General features: G+C 39.2%; 1 protein-coding gene, 1 long non-coding RNA gene and 3 other non-coding genes across 6 annotated transcripts; all 5 read left to right on the top strand.

Moving 5' to 3' along the window:
- Nucleotides 1-28: 28 nt before the first annotated feature.
- LOC142388746 (uncharacterized) lies at nt 29-3,816 on the top strand. Its single transcript, XM_075474297.1, has 7 exons — nt 29-147; nt 597-673; nt 761-947; nt 1,066-1,187; nt 1,793-2,021; nt 2,211-2,357; nt 3,248-3,816. The coding sequence occupies exons 1-7, from the start codon at nt 72-74 to the stop codon at nt 3,427-3,429; spliced, it is 1,020 nt and encodes a 339-aa protein (XP_075330412.1). The 5' UTR covers nt 29-71; the 3' UTR covers nt 3,430-3,816.
- A 913-nt stretch (nt 3,817-4,729) lies between these two features.
- Nucleotides 4,730-12,413, top strand: LOC142388745 (uncharacterized). Of its 2 annotated transcripts, none has more exons than XR_012770323.1 (4): nt 4,730-4,784; nt 6,226-6,318; nt 9,158-9,218; nt 11,938-12,413. It is a non-coding gene; the product is annotated as an uncharacterized LOC142388745 (long non-coding RNA). The 2 variants fall into 2 exon arrangements; XR_012770322.1 differs by having other exon boundaries at nt 4,751-4,825.
- On the top strand, nt 5,758-5,948 carry LOC142389083 (U2 spliceosomal RNA). The gene has a single exon (XR_012770390.1). It is a non-coding gene; the product is annotated as a U2 spliceosomal RNA (small nuclear RNA).
- Nucleotides 7,354-7,518, top strand: LOC142389067 (U1 spliceosomal RNA). The gene has a single exon (XR_012770375.1). It is a non-coding gene; the product is annotated as a U1 spliceosomal RNA (small nuclear RNA).
- Nucleotides 10,690-10,854, top strand: LOC142389069 (U1 spliceosomal RNA). The gene has a single exon (XR_012770377.1). It is a non-coding gene; the product is annotated as a U1 spliceosomal RNA (small nuclear RNA).
- Nucleotides 12,414-12,920: the final 507 nt, after the last annotated feature.

Here is a 12,920-nt window from a genome sequence, read left to right as displayed (position 1 = left end):
AGTTCTACAAGATGCAAGAGGTCCTCATACCGGTTATACAACAGGCCTACAGAGACCAACATGAAACAATCATGGAACGTCTCCTGCAACATTGTGCATCGGGCCATACAATTGACCTCTGTGGTGATGCAAGATGTGACAGCCCCGGTAGGTCTGATGCTTTACAGGCACTTGTACTTATTTGTTCTCCAGTACTTTTCCCACTTATAAGTACACTTGTGGGCATTCACTCTCTCTCTCTCTCTCTCTGACATGCACGCACACACACACAGTTTCATCGTACACTCCCAGACACGGCAAACGAACACACACTCTTTCTTTCCTTCTCTAACACACAATCATATGAACACCTCCTCACACATGTATACATTGGAACTCTGGTGTTACAATATGCCTGGCCTGCCCTTGTACTGTATGCACACACACACACGGGAAGGCCGTACAGTGTCATCAGAGCTCCAAAAGAGTGTGTGTGTGAGGAGGAGTTCTTATGATTGTTTGTGTATGCATGAGCCACAAGCATATGGCATTTTTTTTCTGCTAAAATGCAGTGTAGTTCCTCTAATCATTTTTCTTTTTTCAATTTATTACAACAGGTTTCAGTAGCAAGTATTCCACCTACAGCTTTCAAGATGACACCACAAAGGAAATTGTGCACGTTGAGTTGGTCCAGGTAAATCCTTTAGCAAATTAATGTAATTTCAGAAATCTCTTGTCAATAGTGCATGGGCTTTTTGGAAGTTGATGAGTTACTTTACAGGTTACCGAGGCAACCAGTTTGGTTGCAATGGAGCTGACAGGGTTCCAGAGGGGACTTGATTATTTACTGGAGAGGGGACTGAAAGTTGGTGTTGTGACAACTGACCGATCGCCGTCAATTCGCAAAGTCATGAGGGAGAACTACAGCAGTATTCGACACGAATTTGATATTTGGCACGTCGCGAAAGGTGAAATAAATATAAGAACAATAACTTCTGCGTTTAGCCAATTGCACCTGTAAATTTATGCTTGCCATTGTATGCCAAGGAAAAATACAAAACACAACATCCTTTGCTTTGTTTGTAGGTGTGAAGAAAAAGCTGACTGCCATTTCCAATAAGAAGGGCACCAAAGACCTTCAGCCATGGATAAGATCCATTACAAATCATTTGTACTTTTCATGCGACTCATCCAAGGGAGATGAAGAGGTAATGATGAACAATAATGTAATCAAACTAGGTCTTGGGGATGGTGATAATACATGTGGTATAGGTGTGTCATCAACCACAGGGTTTGAAAGTGCAGTTGTGTTAGATACAGACTCCCATGGCTGCTTTGCATGGTTTCCTTTAGTCGGTGTGTGTGAATAGCAAAATGTGAGGCATACATAGTACAATACGATTACAGAGGTGGTCTACAAATTCATTTCTTTTGAAAAGGAAATGTTCTGCAGAGGTGTCAAAAGTAAAAATAAAAAAATACACACAGTGTCCTTCCTACATAGGTAACTTATCAGAGTAACCAGTAGATTTGTGTACTTGTGTTACGATCAGCTGACTCTGTGCTGGTTGGCTCAAGTTTGTGGTCGGTTCTTGTTGGTTTTTAGTGTTTTTCAATAACACACAGTCTATATAACTCATTAGGTACAATGGAGAAAATGGTGTAAATGTGATGTAATATCATGTGCTAGTGTTGTACTTACACCATGAATTCACTTTTACGTTTGACACCTCTGATGGTCTGCATATCCCTTTGAATTTACTGTGATTTGTGTAAGATGATTGTGATTTGTTATTGGCTCTGCCTTTCAAAGGTCTGTGTTCGTCGTTGGACGGGTCTTCTCCACCACATCTGTGGTATTCACAGATGGGAAGATGGTGGTGCCGAATGCACTTGCCCTCATCCACCACTAACCGAGGAACAGCAGAAGCGCAAGAAGTGGCTGGACAAAAACTCGCCCGCTTTCCTTGGACTGCAGACAGTAGTGATGGATAAGGACCTTCTAAGAGACCTGAAGCAAATGACACTCTTCAAGCTCACCGGTATTCATTTACTCACATAAAAATATTTAATCTCTAATGGTCTTCTAAGCTAAGGAGTCAACACATTTGACTGCATCATCATCTGCTACAGTATTTAAAATACAACTGTGCACCAAGACCTAGCACATTGGAATGGCTTTGCTTGTCTTTAGAATATCTGTTTTTGGGTGCATGTCTGCTTTTACACAGGATCTCTGGAGGTGTACCATTCAGCCATGCTGAAATATGCTGAGAAGAGAGTTCATTACGGCTACGACGGCATGAGGGCCCGCACCCAACTTGCCATCATGGATCACAACAGCAATGTTGACCGACCACAGGCAACAACAAAAAAGGGTATGACAGATGTCTTATGCAAGTTGAACTATGACAGTTTTTCACACTTGGCGATCTAAGGGAACATGTTTTTGATTGTGTAAATAACACAACTGTCCCAGTCATATTGCATTACATGAAGCATAATGCATTTTGTATCGAGGAAGAAAAAGTCGAAGTCCGGTTTATTGTCGGTTACTTTATATATTATGGACATGGAAAGTAATTGAAATTACATTTCTCACTAACCCATGTCTAGACAGGGATAGGGTGGACAATAACATGCAATGCAAGCCAGCAATATATAATTACATATGAGGGATGTTGTGTTGTTATGAGCTATCATAAGTGCAGCAATTGTTACAATTTATAAATATCATTTGAGTCCCATGTGAGTTTTAGTTTCTGCAGACCATAGCTTCCTCATGGTCAGGGGTAGGGGCTGTTGGTGACTTTAGTGGTTTGGAAGGAATGTAGGCTCCAGTACGTCTTCCCAGAGGGTGGAAGGCTGAAGAGATTATGTGCGGGGTGAGTTGCTTTGTGGGTGCTGTGTAAGTCTTGGAGGGGTGCATTGATGTTTGATCTTCATAGCTGTGTTCACCATTCACTGCATGGCTCTCTTGTACATGTTGCTTCCTCCCCACACAGTAATGCGGATGGAGAAGATGCTGTTGATGGTCCCGCTGTTTGAATGTGCACTTGGCAGCTTTTGTGAAGGAAGTGTTGGTGTTCCAGGGGAGGCCCCCTCTGATGTTCCCTGAAAGTAATTTTGTCTCTCTCTGCAGCAGAACCATTGATGATCAGTGGCAGGTGTTTGAAGTGGCCTCTCTGAAAGTTGGCTCTGCTCCACGTCTATGGCGTCTATAGGCCATTATATAAAACATTAAAAATGATTTTCTTCTTTCTTTTAGGGGAACCTAGGCACAGATTTGTCTTCCCAAAGCAGAGCGACCGTTGGATTGCCAAGCCCATCAACAAAAAGACACAAGAGGCATTCCGTGACGACCTCATGCAGCGTGTCTTGGAGAGGAGAGATGACCCAACCGTCATATACTCCGAACCTCCACAACATCGCTCCAGTGCCAAGACCTAATACTACAGATCTGCTGGCTCAAGCCCCGTCCCGTTTTCATTTATAACGAGAAGCACTCAGAGAGTGCAAACCTCCGCCAAGGCCATGGGGTTACACCCTATTTTTTTCATTTCAAGTCTTTCTGTCTTGTTTTTGTGGAGTTAGAAACTGAAATGTCAAAATTCGCCCAACGGTGAAGAATATTTTTTTGAAATTACTGGATCTGGGTCGTGAGCCGCATCACCACCAAAATTTAATCACTTTGTTCAATTTGTTCATAACTTTTTCAGTTATCCTGCTGACAAACAGACAAACAAAGCAACGCGAACGAAGACATAGCCTCCTTGGCGGGGTAAATATTTTCTTTTTGTTTGGATTTGGAAGTTGTGAGCTAGTTGTGTGCAATATAATCTATTTGTTTACTTTGTTTGCCAACATTTGGTTACTCACTTTTCTCTAAATAAAAATGTGTGCAATTTAATTTATGCGTTTCCATTATTGAAGTATTATTTTAAAGATAATGTGTCTTCAGTTTTACACGCAGAGAGACTGAACATTTGGTTCCTTATGTTTTTCTAAAACAGCTTCGTCTCAGTTGGGTTGGAAGGTGAGCGTTTGTGAACAACTATCCTTAGATCTCTCAAGATTCTCAATTCTTTTAGTTGTCACTAACATCTGGACATGTTTTATTTAAAACTATTTCATTACAGCCTTAGCTTTACACAGCTTTGTTTCTTGCTGAAAGATATAAAGCATTGTCCCCATCTCAGATATTTTGCAGACTCCAACAGGTACTGCACTGCTTGGTGGAAATTTCTTCAGTGTGCAGACTTCAGGTTTTTAATTGAAGTTTTGTACAAAGAAAATAGATTAAAATGTAACCTATTTTCAATGCATATTCAAAACTTATTTAAATCTCTTCCAGAAAAACTCTAGTTGTGATAATTTCCTTTAATATATATATTTTTTTTCTTTAAAAAAAAACAAGGCTAATTGACCATGTGCTTTGTTTTACATTTAAAGCTCATTTAAGATAGCTGTCATTATTAGAAAAAAAAAGGCAAGGCAATTTTATTTATAGAGCACAACTTGTACACAAGGCAATTCAAAGTGCTTCACAGCTACATAAAATCACAAGAAGGCAATAAAATCATTAAATAAATAAATAACAACATAAAAATAACATAAAAAACAACTTCAATCAATTTTATTTAGAGGTTAACAAGCAAAGTTAACATGAGGGGTTTCAAATAGATTTTTTTTTAGTTAAATTGGAGATAAAACTTCTGTTTGATGATTGGCTACAAGATGTGTTCAATTTGAGATGTTTGCGCATGCGCAAATTGAAACACGTTGGTGATGAGTGGAGGCCTTTAGTGAGTTGATGTGTACTTAATATGTTCTATTGTTCTTTTAGGTAAGAACGACTATTGTGTTAACATTTTAGATAGCAAAATATCGGTGAGTTTGTTTAATTTTTCGTCGCGCGTTGTGAATGTTTGACGCAGCAGGGCGGTTGAAGTTAGCTAATTAAGCTAGCAGCGGTTTAATTAACCTCAACGGTTTGAAGGACATTTTCAACAGGTCAGGTCCATGTTTCTTACTGTTTACCACTGGCTGAATTTTCGTCTAATTAAATTGAATGTTAACTTATTGTCTGAACAGCCTCATTAAGTTTGCTCTCTGAGAGTGTCGGTTGGTTTTAACTGTTGGACTGGTGGTATTAAGGTTTTAGCTAACTGCCGTTAACAGTGCATGTATGTAAGTTATCGTTGGTGTTTGGGTCATAGTTGTGGAGCTCCTTAAAAATTATTTTACGGTTACTTTTTAAAAATAATAGTTTTCAGTTTGACCACCTACAGCGTTTGGGTATTCGCTGAGTAATTAATTAGGGAGCCGAGCATGAAGCTGTTAGCTCTGTTCTCCATTAGAGGCCACCGCAGGAGCGTTGTCTGTTCAGTCTGAATCGAAAAAACATTATTTTCCCTCAACTGCACACATCCGTTCGACATTATTAAGCTCAACTGAAAGACGATTTACACGTAAATATTAACGTAATGCACATATTGTAACTTGTTTGTGAGGAAAATGTTGTTTTCTATATTTAAGTTTCGATGCTTCCTATTGGACTAAAGCGTACCACGTGACCAGGAAGCGACGCGAAGCCGCATTTGTTGACATTAGTTAATTCAAATAACTCTTTAGGAACAACATCGGCGTTACAGGCGCTGCGTTATTCATAGTTACTGTTTTAATTGTGACATAAATCTTGTTGTATTTGATTTTTCAAACCGTGAGTTAGAATAACGTTGCGGAGAATCAGATAGTTTCCTCCGACATATTTGTGTTATCGCTTCTCGGCCTTTTGGCTAAGATCAAGTGTAGTATCTGTTCTTATCAGTTTAATATCTGATACGTCCCCTACCCGGGGACCATATATTAAATTGATTTTTGGAACAGGGAGATGGAATAGGGGCTTGCTCCGTCCACTCCACGCATCGACCTGGTATTGCAGTATCTCCAGGAACGGTGCACACCCCCCTCACAGTGTGAAAAATAAAGCTTCAGTTAGAGAGATGGACATGAGATAATTATTTATGCATGTTGACATGTTTCATATGATTAAATTAATGAGTTCTACTCCAGTTCTACTCTGACTCTACTGAACTTTTTGCATCTGATTTAGTCTTGTTTAACAATATTTGCTCTAAATCTAAAGTATGTCCAACTAAGCTCTTTGCCCTCTGCTTAATTTTTATTTTGATGCTCTGTTGTTGTATCTGTCCTTATGTTGCTACTCTTTCAAACTCCATCCAGGAAACTTCTTGTTCCCGTGCCTGGAACAAGCATGTGATCAACAGGGAGTGCGTGATGTGATTTTTACTCGTTGGCGGAGCACACATTTTAAAGGTAAATGTGAAAAGTCAGAATAGATCAGCATAGAAATGCCACTTTTTTGTTGTTTCAACTTGTTTATTTATTTATTTTTTTTTAAACTGGTTTTAATTTAACTAAATAGAATATTTAATTGGTAGAATTCTAGGTTCATTAGTCACAGTGTATGTAAAATCATTGTGTATTTAAAGTTAACATTAGGACCATCTGTAATGAATGGATCAGAAGTTTATTTCATGTTTATATCCTGCAGTTACCTCTGTTCTCCACCAGAGACCGATAGAGCTCTGTAAGCTGGTGTGGTTTTACAGCCTGAAAAAACATCTAAGTTACTTTTTCTTTGTTTCAAGATTCAAAAAGCTTTATTTATCCCAAGGGAAATTGCTGTGCAGCAGTTAAGGTACAAGAGGAAAAGTACTTAAATAAAATAAAGCTAACATAAATAACTGAATACAATATCCTTTTCTTCATACATGAAGACATAAAATCTGATGCCACATCATTTGGAACAATTCTTGTGGTTTTGATGTGTATTTTGGTAAGATCCCATTCATATCCATCCAGCCTTGTTCACACTCAGCAGCAGCAGGAGGGCTGTCAGTATCCCCCCACCAGTGAACAAAGAAACAGGAAGTGGTTGCACAGTTAGCAGACAGAACATGTTATCTGTGTGTTTTTATACTTTATCTGGATGTGAGATGTGAACAAAACAGTTTATGATTGTAGTTTGATTCACTTAGTTTCCCTTGAACTCCCTGTTGGGCTGTTGGTCATTTACAGACAGGCTGATTTATACAAGATGATGTGATGTTCAGTTAGCTTTTTGTGAGCAAATACAGCAATGCATTATGGGAAACAGGAGCCGTTTTTAGTAGAAATAAAGTGTTAATAATCTGTGTGGGTCCACAGATGAGTTTCCTCTGTATTCAGATCTTGTAGAGTCCTCCCAGCCTCTGTAGCCTCTGGGTTAGTTAGCTTACAGACTGTTAGCACCATCAGTGTGCTCAGTATGTGTGTGAGTGACTCCCCCCTCAGTGAGCTGTACAACTCATACTTACCTGGCAGGGGAGACACCATAATCAGGAAGGTGGTTCACCCAGGGCGAGGCTCAGCCATTGCACATTCGGCTGTGCTGACCTTTGCGAATTCCCCAAATGTGGGAATCTCGACTGCATAATTTCTGGTAGTGGGGGACTGCGTTCGCGCTCTCCCCTGATCAACTTGTTCAAAGATAAATATCTGGCCCTTCTATTGGTAGTTTGTCACACATACACATTCAAAATAAAAGTATCCAGTCACTGAGGTGCTTTATATATTGGTTTGTCTTTATTTAAGTTATTTTATTTTCCAGATAACTATTCAGACACATTTATACACAAGTACAACATCTCTGTACTTGAAAGACTGCGATATGAGACTGCTCCTTCTGGTGTAGTCTGCTCTAATCTTACAAAGCCACTAATATTTCTGTAAGATGCTGAGTTAAAATGCAACAACACCCCCAACTCTGAAGCTTTAACAATGAGCTCACAGCTCAGTAGTTCACTGTTTCTGCAGAAATCAACACAGATGAGTGGAAGGTCTTCTGTGAAAGAGTCCTCTGTTTAAACTCGGCTTCACAGCCCGAGTGTAATGCAGAGTTAAAAAAACATTAACTCGTATTCAGATAATTGTCATTGAAATAACTGCAGTTAAAGATTTCATAATTTATCTGAACTTATTCTATAAAGAATAACAGCTGTTTAATGAAGGTAAATGCAGAAATGTAAATGGAAAATAAATGTGTGTGTTACTTTTAGGCTCTCTAAACAAAGACCACACAGGAGGACAGATGTGTCATTGTTTTGAAGTTAAGTTATATCGAACAAGCATGGAGGACTTTCAGTGGGAAGACAGTTCAGACGGGAGCGATTGTGAGGAGTTTCTTGGCTTTGATGCTGATGAACGTGCTGAACCAACTGATCGAGATTTATGGCGAGCACATATGTTAGAAGATGATTTTGAAGGGTTTGAATGTGAGTGGAAAACTGACAATTACCACCGTAATCGACGGAGAGATTTCAACCGCACACCAGGGGTGAAAGTCGATTTACCTGCAGATGCCACACCGTTGCAGGCATTTAATCATATTTTTACTGAGGAGCTTTGGGCGCATCTCGTTTCCGAGACGAATAGATACAGTGAGCAGGTACTCCAGACTCCAGCTCGAGCAAAGATGGCAAGGTGGTCACACGTAACTGTGCCGGAGATGAAAACGTTTATTGGAATGTGTATGGGCTCCTTGTGCTGCCAGTACGAAGAGATTACTGGCGATAAAATAAATAAATAATTTAAATATGAAATTTTATTTCATCACTGTTTTTTTTTTTTTATTGAAAATAGTGCTGTTCCTGCACTTTACTTTTTACATTTTCTATTTTCGTGAAGGTGCATGTAAATAAACTCAATTTCCAAAGAAAGCCACAGGTGTAAGCTCTCAAATACTTTTTGAATTTTGTTTCTATCTGCTACAGAGGCTGAGAAATCAATCATTTAGTAGGCGTTGACACAATTGCTGAATTTCCAGAAAAACTTCAGGTTTTAGGTCTTTCTGAAATCGCCCACAGGTTTTACAGGCATTCTTTTCCAGGCGTCTTAGGCCTAAATGGGTTAAAAGATTGTAACCTGTCAGTCTGTCACCTGTCATACTGTGGAAATGGGATATTTCTGCTGAGTCCCCTTCTGCTGTTTTCATACATGTAAGTGGATATGATGATGCAAACATGATTACATTTATGTCCAATTATTCTGATTACATCATTGACTAATTGTTACACTTCTGTTTTACTCAGAGTACCTTTTTCCTTTTTTTCAGACACTGAAACAGATGCGAAGAGTGAAAATCCTCACAGGAATCTCATGTGGACGTACACAAGGTGAGCAGGTGGTCGCTCAGTGAGTCCAGGAGACATTTTCTGTGATATGAAAGTGTCCACGTGTGCCAGAATACCACAGAAGGTGTATCCACTTGTGATAAGATTACATAGGATACATGTTTATACAGAGTGTAAACAGCCTGTTGGTTGGGTTCAACAAATGTCAGAATTCATTCAGTCGTTTCCTCTAATGTAGTTACACCCTGACAGAGTGCACAATCTGTATGAAATGAATAGCATGTATGCAGCGTTTCTCAGGTAGTAAATACTATTTATGTACATATTTAGGCTACATATGACATCATTTCTCCATCAAAATTCTGCTGTTCACCTCCACAGTCGTCTTATTGGAGCACCTATAGTCACTTCTGTCTCCTCCCACATCACTTTAAGTCACTGTTTGGTGCGTTGAAATATTTTTTTTATTTAATAACAGATTTATGAAGAATAGAATAGAAAAATACTTTATTTATCCCCCAATGGGGGAAATTCAAAAAGAATGTTTTGAGGCTTTTTATAAAAAAATTATCATTTTCTGTATTGCTTCACTGGTACAATTTTTTTTTCCTATCTTTCAACATCAGTTAAATATCTTAAATATATATATTAAAGTCTTTACTTTTGTTGAAATACTTCAGTATTTTTTCATAAATTAGATTAACAGTCATGTGGCCAGTTTACTATGAACATTAAACTGCAGCGTATGTGAAATCATTGTGTATTTAAAGTTAACATTAGGACCATCTGTAATGAATGGATCAGAAGTTTATTTCATGTTTATATCCTGCAGTTACCTCTGTTCTCCACCAGAGACCGATAGAGCTCTGTAAGCTGGTGTGGTTTTACAGCCTGAAGAAACATCTAAGTTACTTTTTCTTTATGTTTCTTCATACATGAAGACATAAAATCTGATGCCACATCATTTTTTAAGAATTCTTGTGGTTTTGATGTGTATTTTGGTGAGATCCCATTCATAACCATCCAGCCTTGTTCACACTCAGCAGCAGCAGGAGGGCTGTCAGTATCCCCCCACCAGTGAACAAAGAAACAGGAAGTGGTTGCACAGTTAGCAGACAGAACATGTTATCTGTGTGTTTTTATACTTTATCTGGATGTGAGATGTGAACAAAACAGTTTCTGATTGTAGTTTGATTCACTTAGTTTCCCTTGAACTCCCTGTTGGGCTGTTGGTCATTTACAGACAGGCTGATTTATACAAGATGATGTGATGTTCAGTTAGCTTTTTGTGAGCAAATACAGCAATGCATTATGGGAAACAGGAGGCGTCTTTTGTAGGAATAAAATGTTAATAATCTGTGTGTGTCCACAGATGAGTTTCCTCTGTATTCAGATCTTGTAGAGTCCTCCCAGCCTCTGTAGCCTCTGGGTTAGTTAGCTTACAGACTGTTAGCACCATCAGTGTGCTCAGTATGTGTGTGAGTGACTCCCCCCTCAGTGAGCTGTACAACTCATACTTACCTGGCAGGGGAGACACCATGATCAGGAAGGTGGTTCACCCAGGGCGAGGCTCAGCCATTGCACACTCGGCTGTGCTGACCTTTGCGAATTCCCCAAATGTGGGAATCTTGACTGCATAATTTCTGGTAGTGGGGGACTGCGTTCGCGCTCTCCCCTGATCAACTTGTTCAAAGATAAATATGAGTTCTAACTTAATGGTGCAAGTGAAGTATTGTATTTTTTCTGAGATGGGTCAAATAAGTTTGTATCTTTGCTTTTTTCACCCCATGAATTTGGTTATATTGTGTCAAATACAATAATACAAAAAATACACCAAATCACAACAACTGTCCACATAATTGACTTTAATTGTACCATTTTCCTCAGAATTTTGTACATTTCCATGTCAGCAGTTCTTAATGTCTCACAGTCATCAGCCTTTATCACTTAATGGAAAGAATGAGCTTAAACAACTAAAAAGAAACATTAATGATAATGTCACATGTTTGACATTTCACAAATATCCACACCACGATGGTGTACCTGGGATCATGTCGGGTAAAGCTTTGTGGAGTCTGTCTTAGAGTGAGACACATCCACCTTATTCATGTCAGTAAGTAAAGTTTATTTATAAAGCATCTTTCTCAGATAACAAAACAAAAGTAAAAACAAGGGAAGTGCATCCTAAAGTTGAAGGCAACATAGTAGAGTCCAGTTTGAACAAATCAGAAATATATCGAGGAGCTTTACCATATTTGATACTAAGAGATGATAAATTCAGAGTCTTGTGTGATCGTCTGTCAGTTCCAGTTAAAGATAAAAAGTAAAGTGTTGAAATAAAAGCATCTATAACCGTCCTGTTCTGACTTTGCCACCAGCTATTTGAACTTAACTTTGAAAAAAGCAGTTAGTTTGGAGCGACGGTCTGAAGACACCGACTGGGCAGCAACGCCTTCATTTCTTAGTGTGGAGAGGAGCCCAAAGAGCCAGTTTGTTGCCTGGTTTGTGAGCCACTCTGTCGGGGGCAGTGATCAGACTTTCTGTCTTATCTGACCTGGTGACCGTTGTTTGACGTCTGGCCAGCACCTCGTTAAATGTGACAGTTTGTAAAATTTTATCTTTATGGTATCAGATATTAATTTAACTTGTGTGTCCGAGTGGAAGAATGTGTGGTTGCTGTAATTACACATGACAAACATTAATGTTCAGTTAGTATTTCACATGATTAGCATTCATGTCGTATTGACTCTTTGTGTGTCAGGTGTCTTCATCCAGCCCAGCAGGACCTTTCAGATCCTCCATGGCCAGGTGGATGAGCCTCAAAGTGTCCCTGAGCGTCTGCACGTGATTTAAAGGGACAACATCCCGTCGGGTCCTTGCCCCTTAACGAGGAGCTCCAGGAATGTGTGGATAGCTGTCCCAACTGTCCACCCAAGACTGGAACAAAGTCTCCAGCTGTTGAGTCCCTTACAAGCCACGGTCCAAAACCTTGCCATCACCCCTCCTGCTTCTTCATGGATTCAGCACAAAGGTCTTTCCAAAACTGAACCACTCAGTTGAGCCTTCACCCTCACCAGGCGGCTTCTTCTCTACCTAAAGAGACATGTCAAGATTGCACGATGCAATAAATATTGCACGTTAATGTTCGTAAAACTAAACCACACTGCAATATTTTCAGCTACTTACATTCTCTTTTGGTAGAATCGATTTTTAGCACAACGTCAAAAGTAGAGAAGATCTGGGGCCTCGTGTACAAAGACTTGTGTGGATTTCCTACTGAAACATTTCCTACTGAAACATGGCGTACGCTCAAAGCCACATGCTGCCCAACGTGCAAAATCATATTTAAATGAGCCCTGCACCCCCTCTGAGGTGTGCATCTTACCACAGAAAGCTCTCTCGCTGACAACATTGTGTTGATGGTGAAACATTCAAGACATAACTTGCTTAATTCTCAAACGTTTAGGTTATTATAAACATCAAAGTAGTAAGCTAATTATCACACTACAGACGAAGTCCATATTTATTTTTTAAAATAAAAACGTAAATATTTCACGTTTATTTGCCCCATGACTCAACTTTATTTATCCCTTGGGATGACTCCCTCAGGGAAATTCAAGTCCCCAGTAGCTCCAAACACACACATAGGATCTCTATAAATCTAAAATACAGTATAATATAGAATAATTAATATAATATATAATGAAAATATAATTAATATAGAAGAATCTACAACAAAGTGTA

The sequence above is a fragment of the Odontesthes bonariensis genome, chromosome 9, assembly GCF_027942865.1.
Source record: "Odontesthes bonariensis isolate fOdoBon6 chromosome 9, fOdoBon6.hap1, whole genome shotgun sequence".
Lineage (NCBI taxonomy): Eukaryota > Metazoa > Chordata > Actinopteri > Atheriniformes > Atherinopsidae > Odontesthes > Odontesthes bonariensis.
The sequence above is the reverse complement of the archived record's forward strand: the minus strand, read 5'-3'. Positions and strand labels throughout refer to the sequence as shown.

Coding starts and splice junctions, on each gene's coding strand:
- LOC142388746 (XM_075474297.1), top strand. CDS start 72: ATGGAACGTCTCCTGCAACATTGTGCATCGGGCCATACAATTGACCTC. Junction 674..760: donor TGCACGTTGAGTTGGTCCAG/GTAAATCCTTTA, acceptor GTTACTTTACAG/GTTACCGAGGCAACCAGTTT. Junction 1,188..1,792: donor CATCCAAGGGAGATGAAGAG/GTAATGATGAAC, acceptor TGCCTTTCAAAG/GTCTGTGTTCGTCGTTGGAC.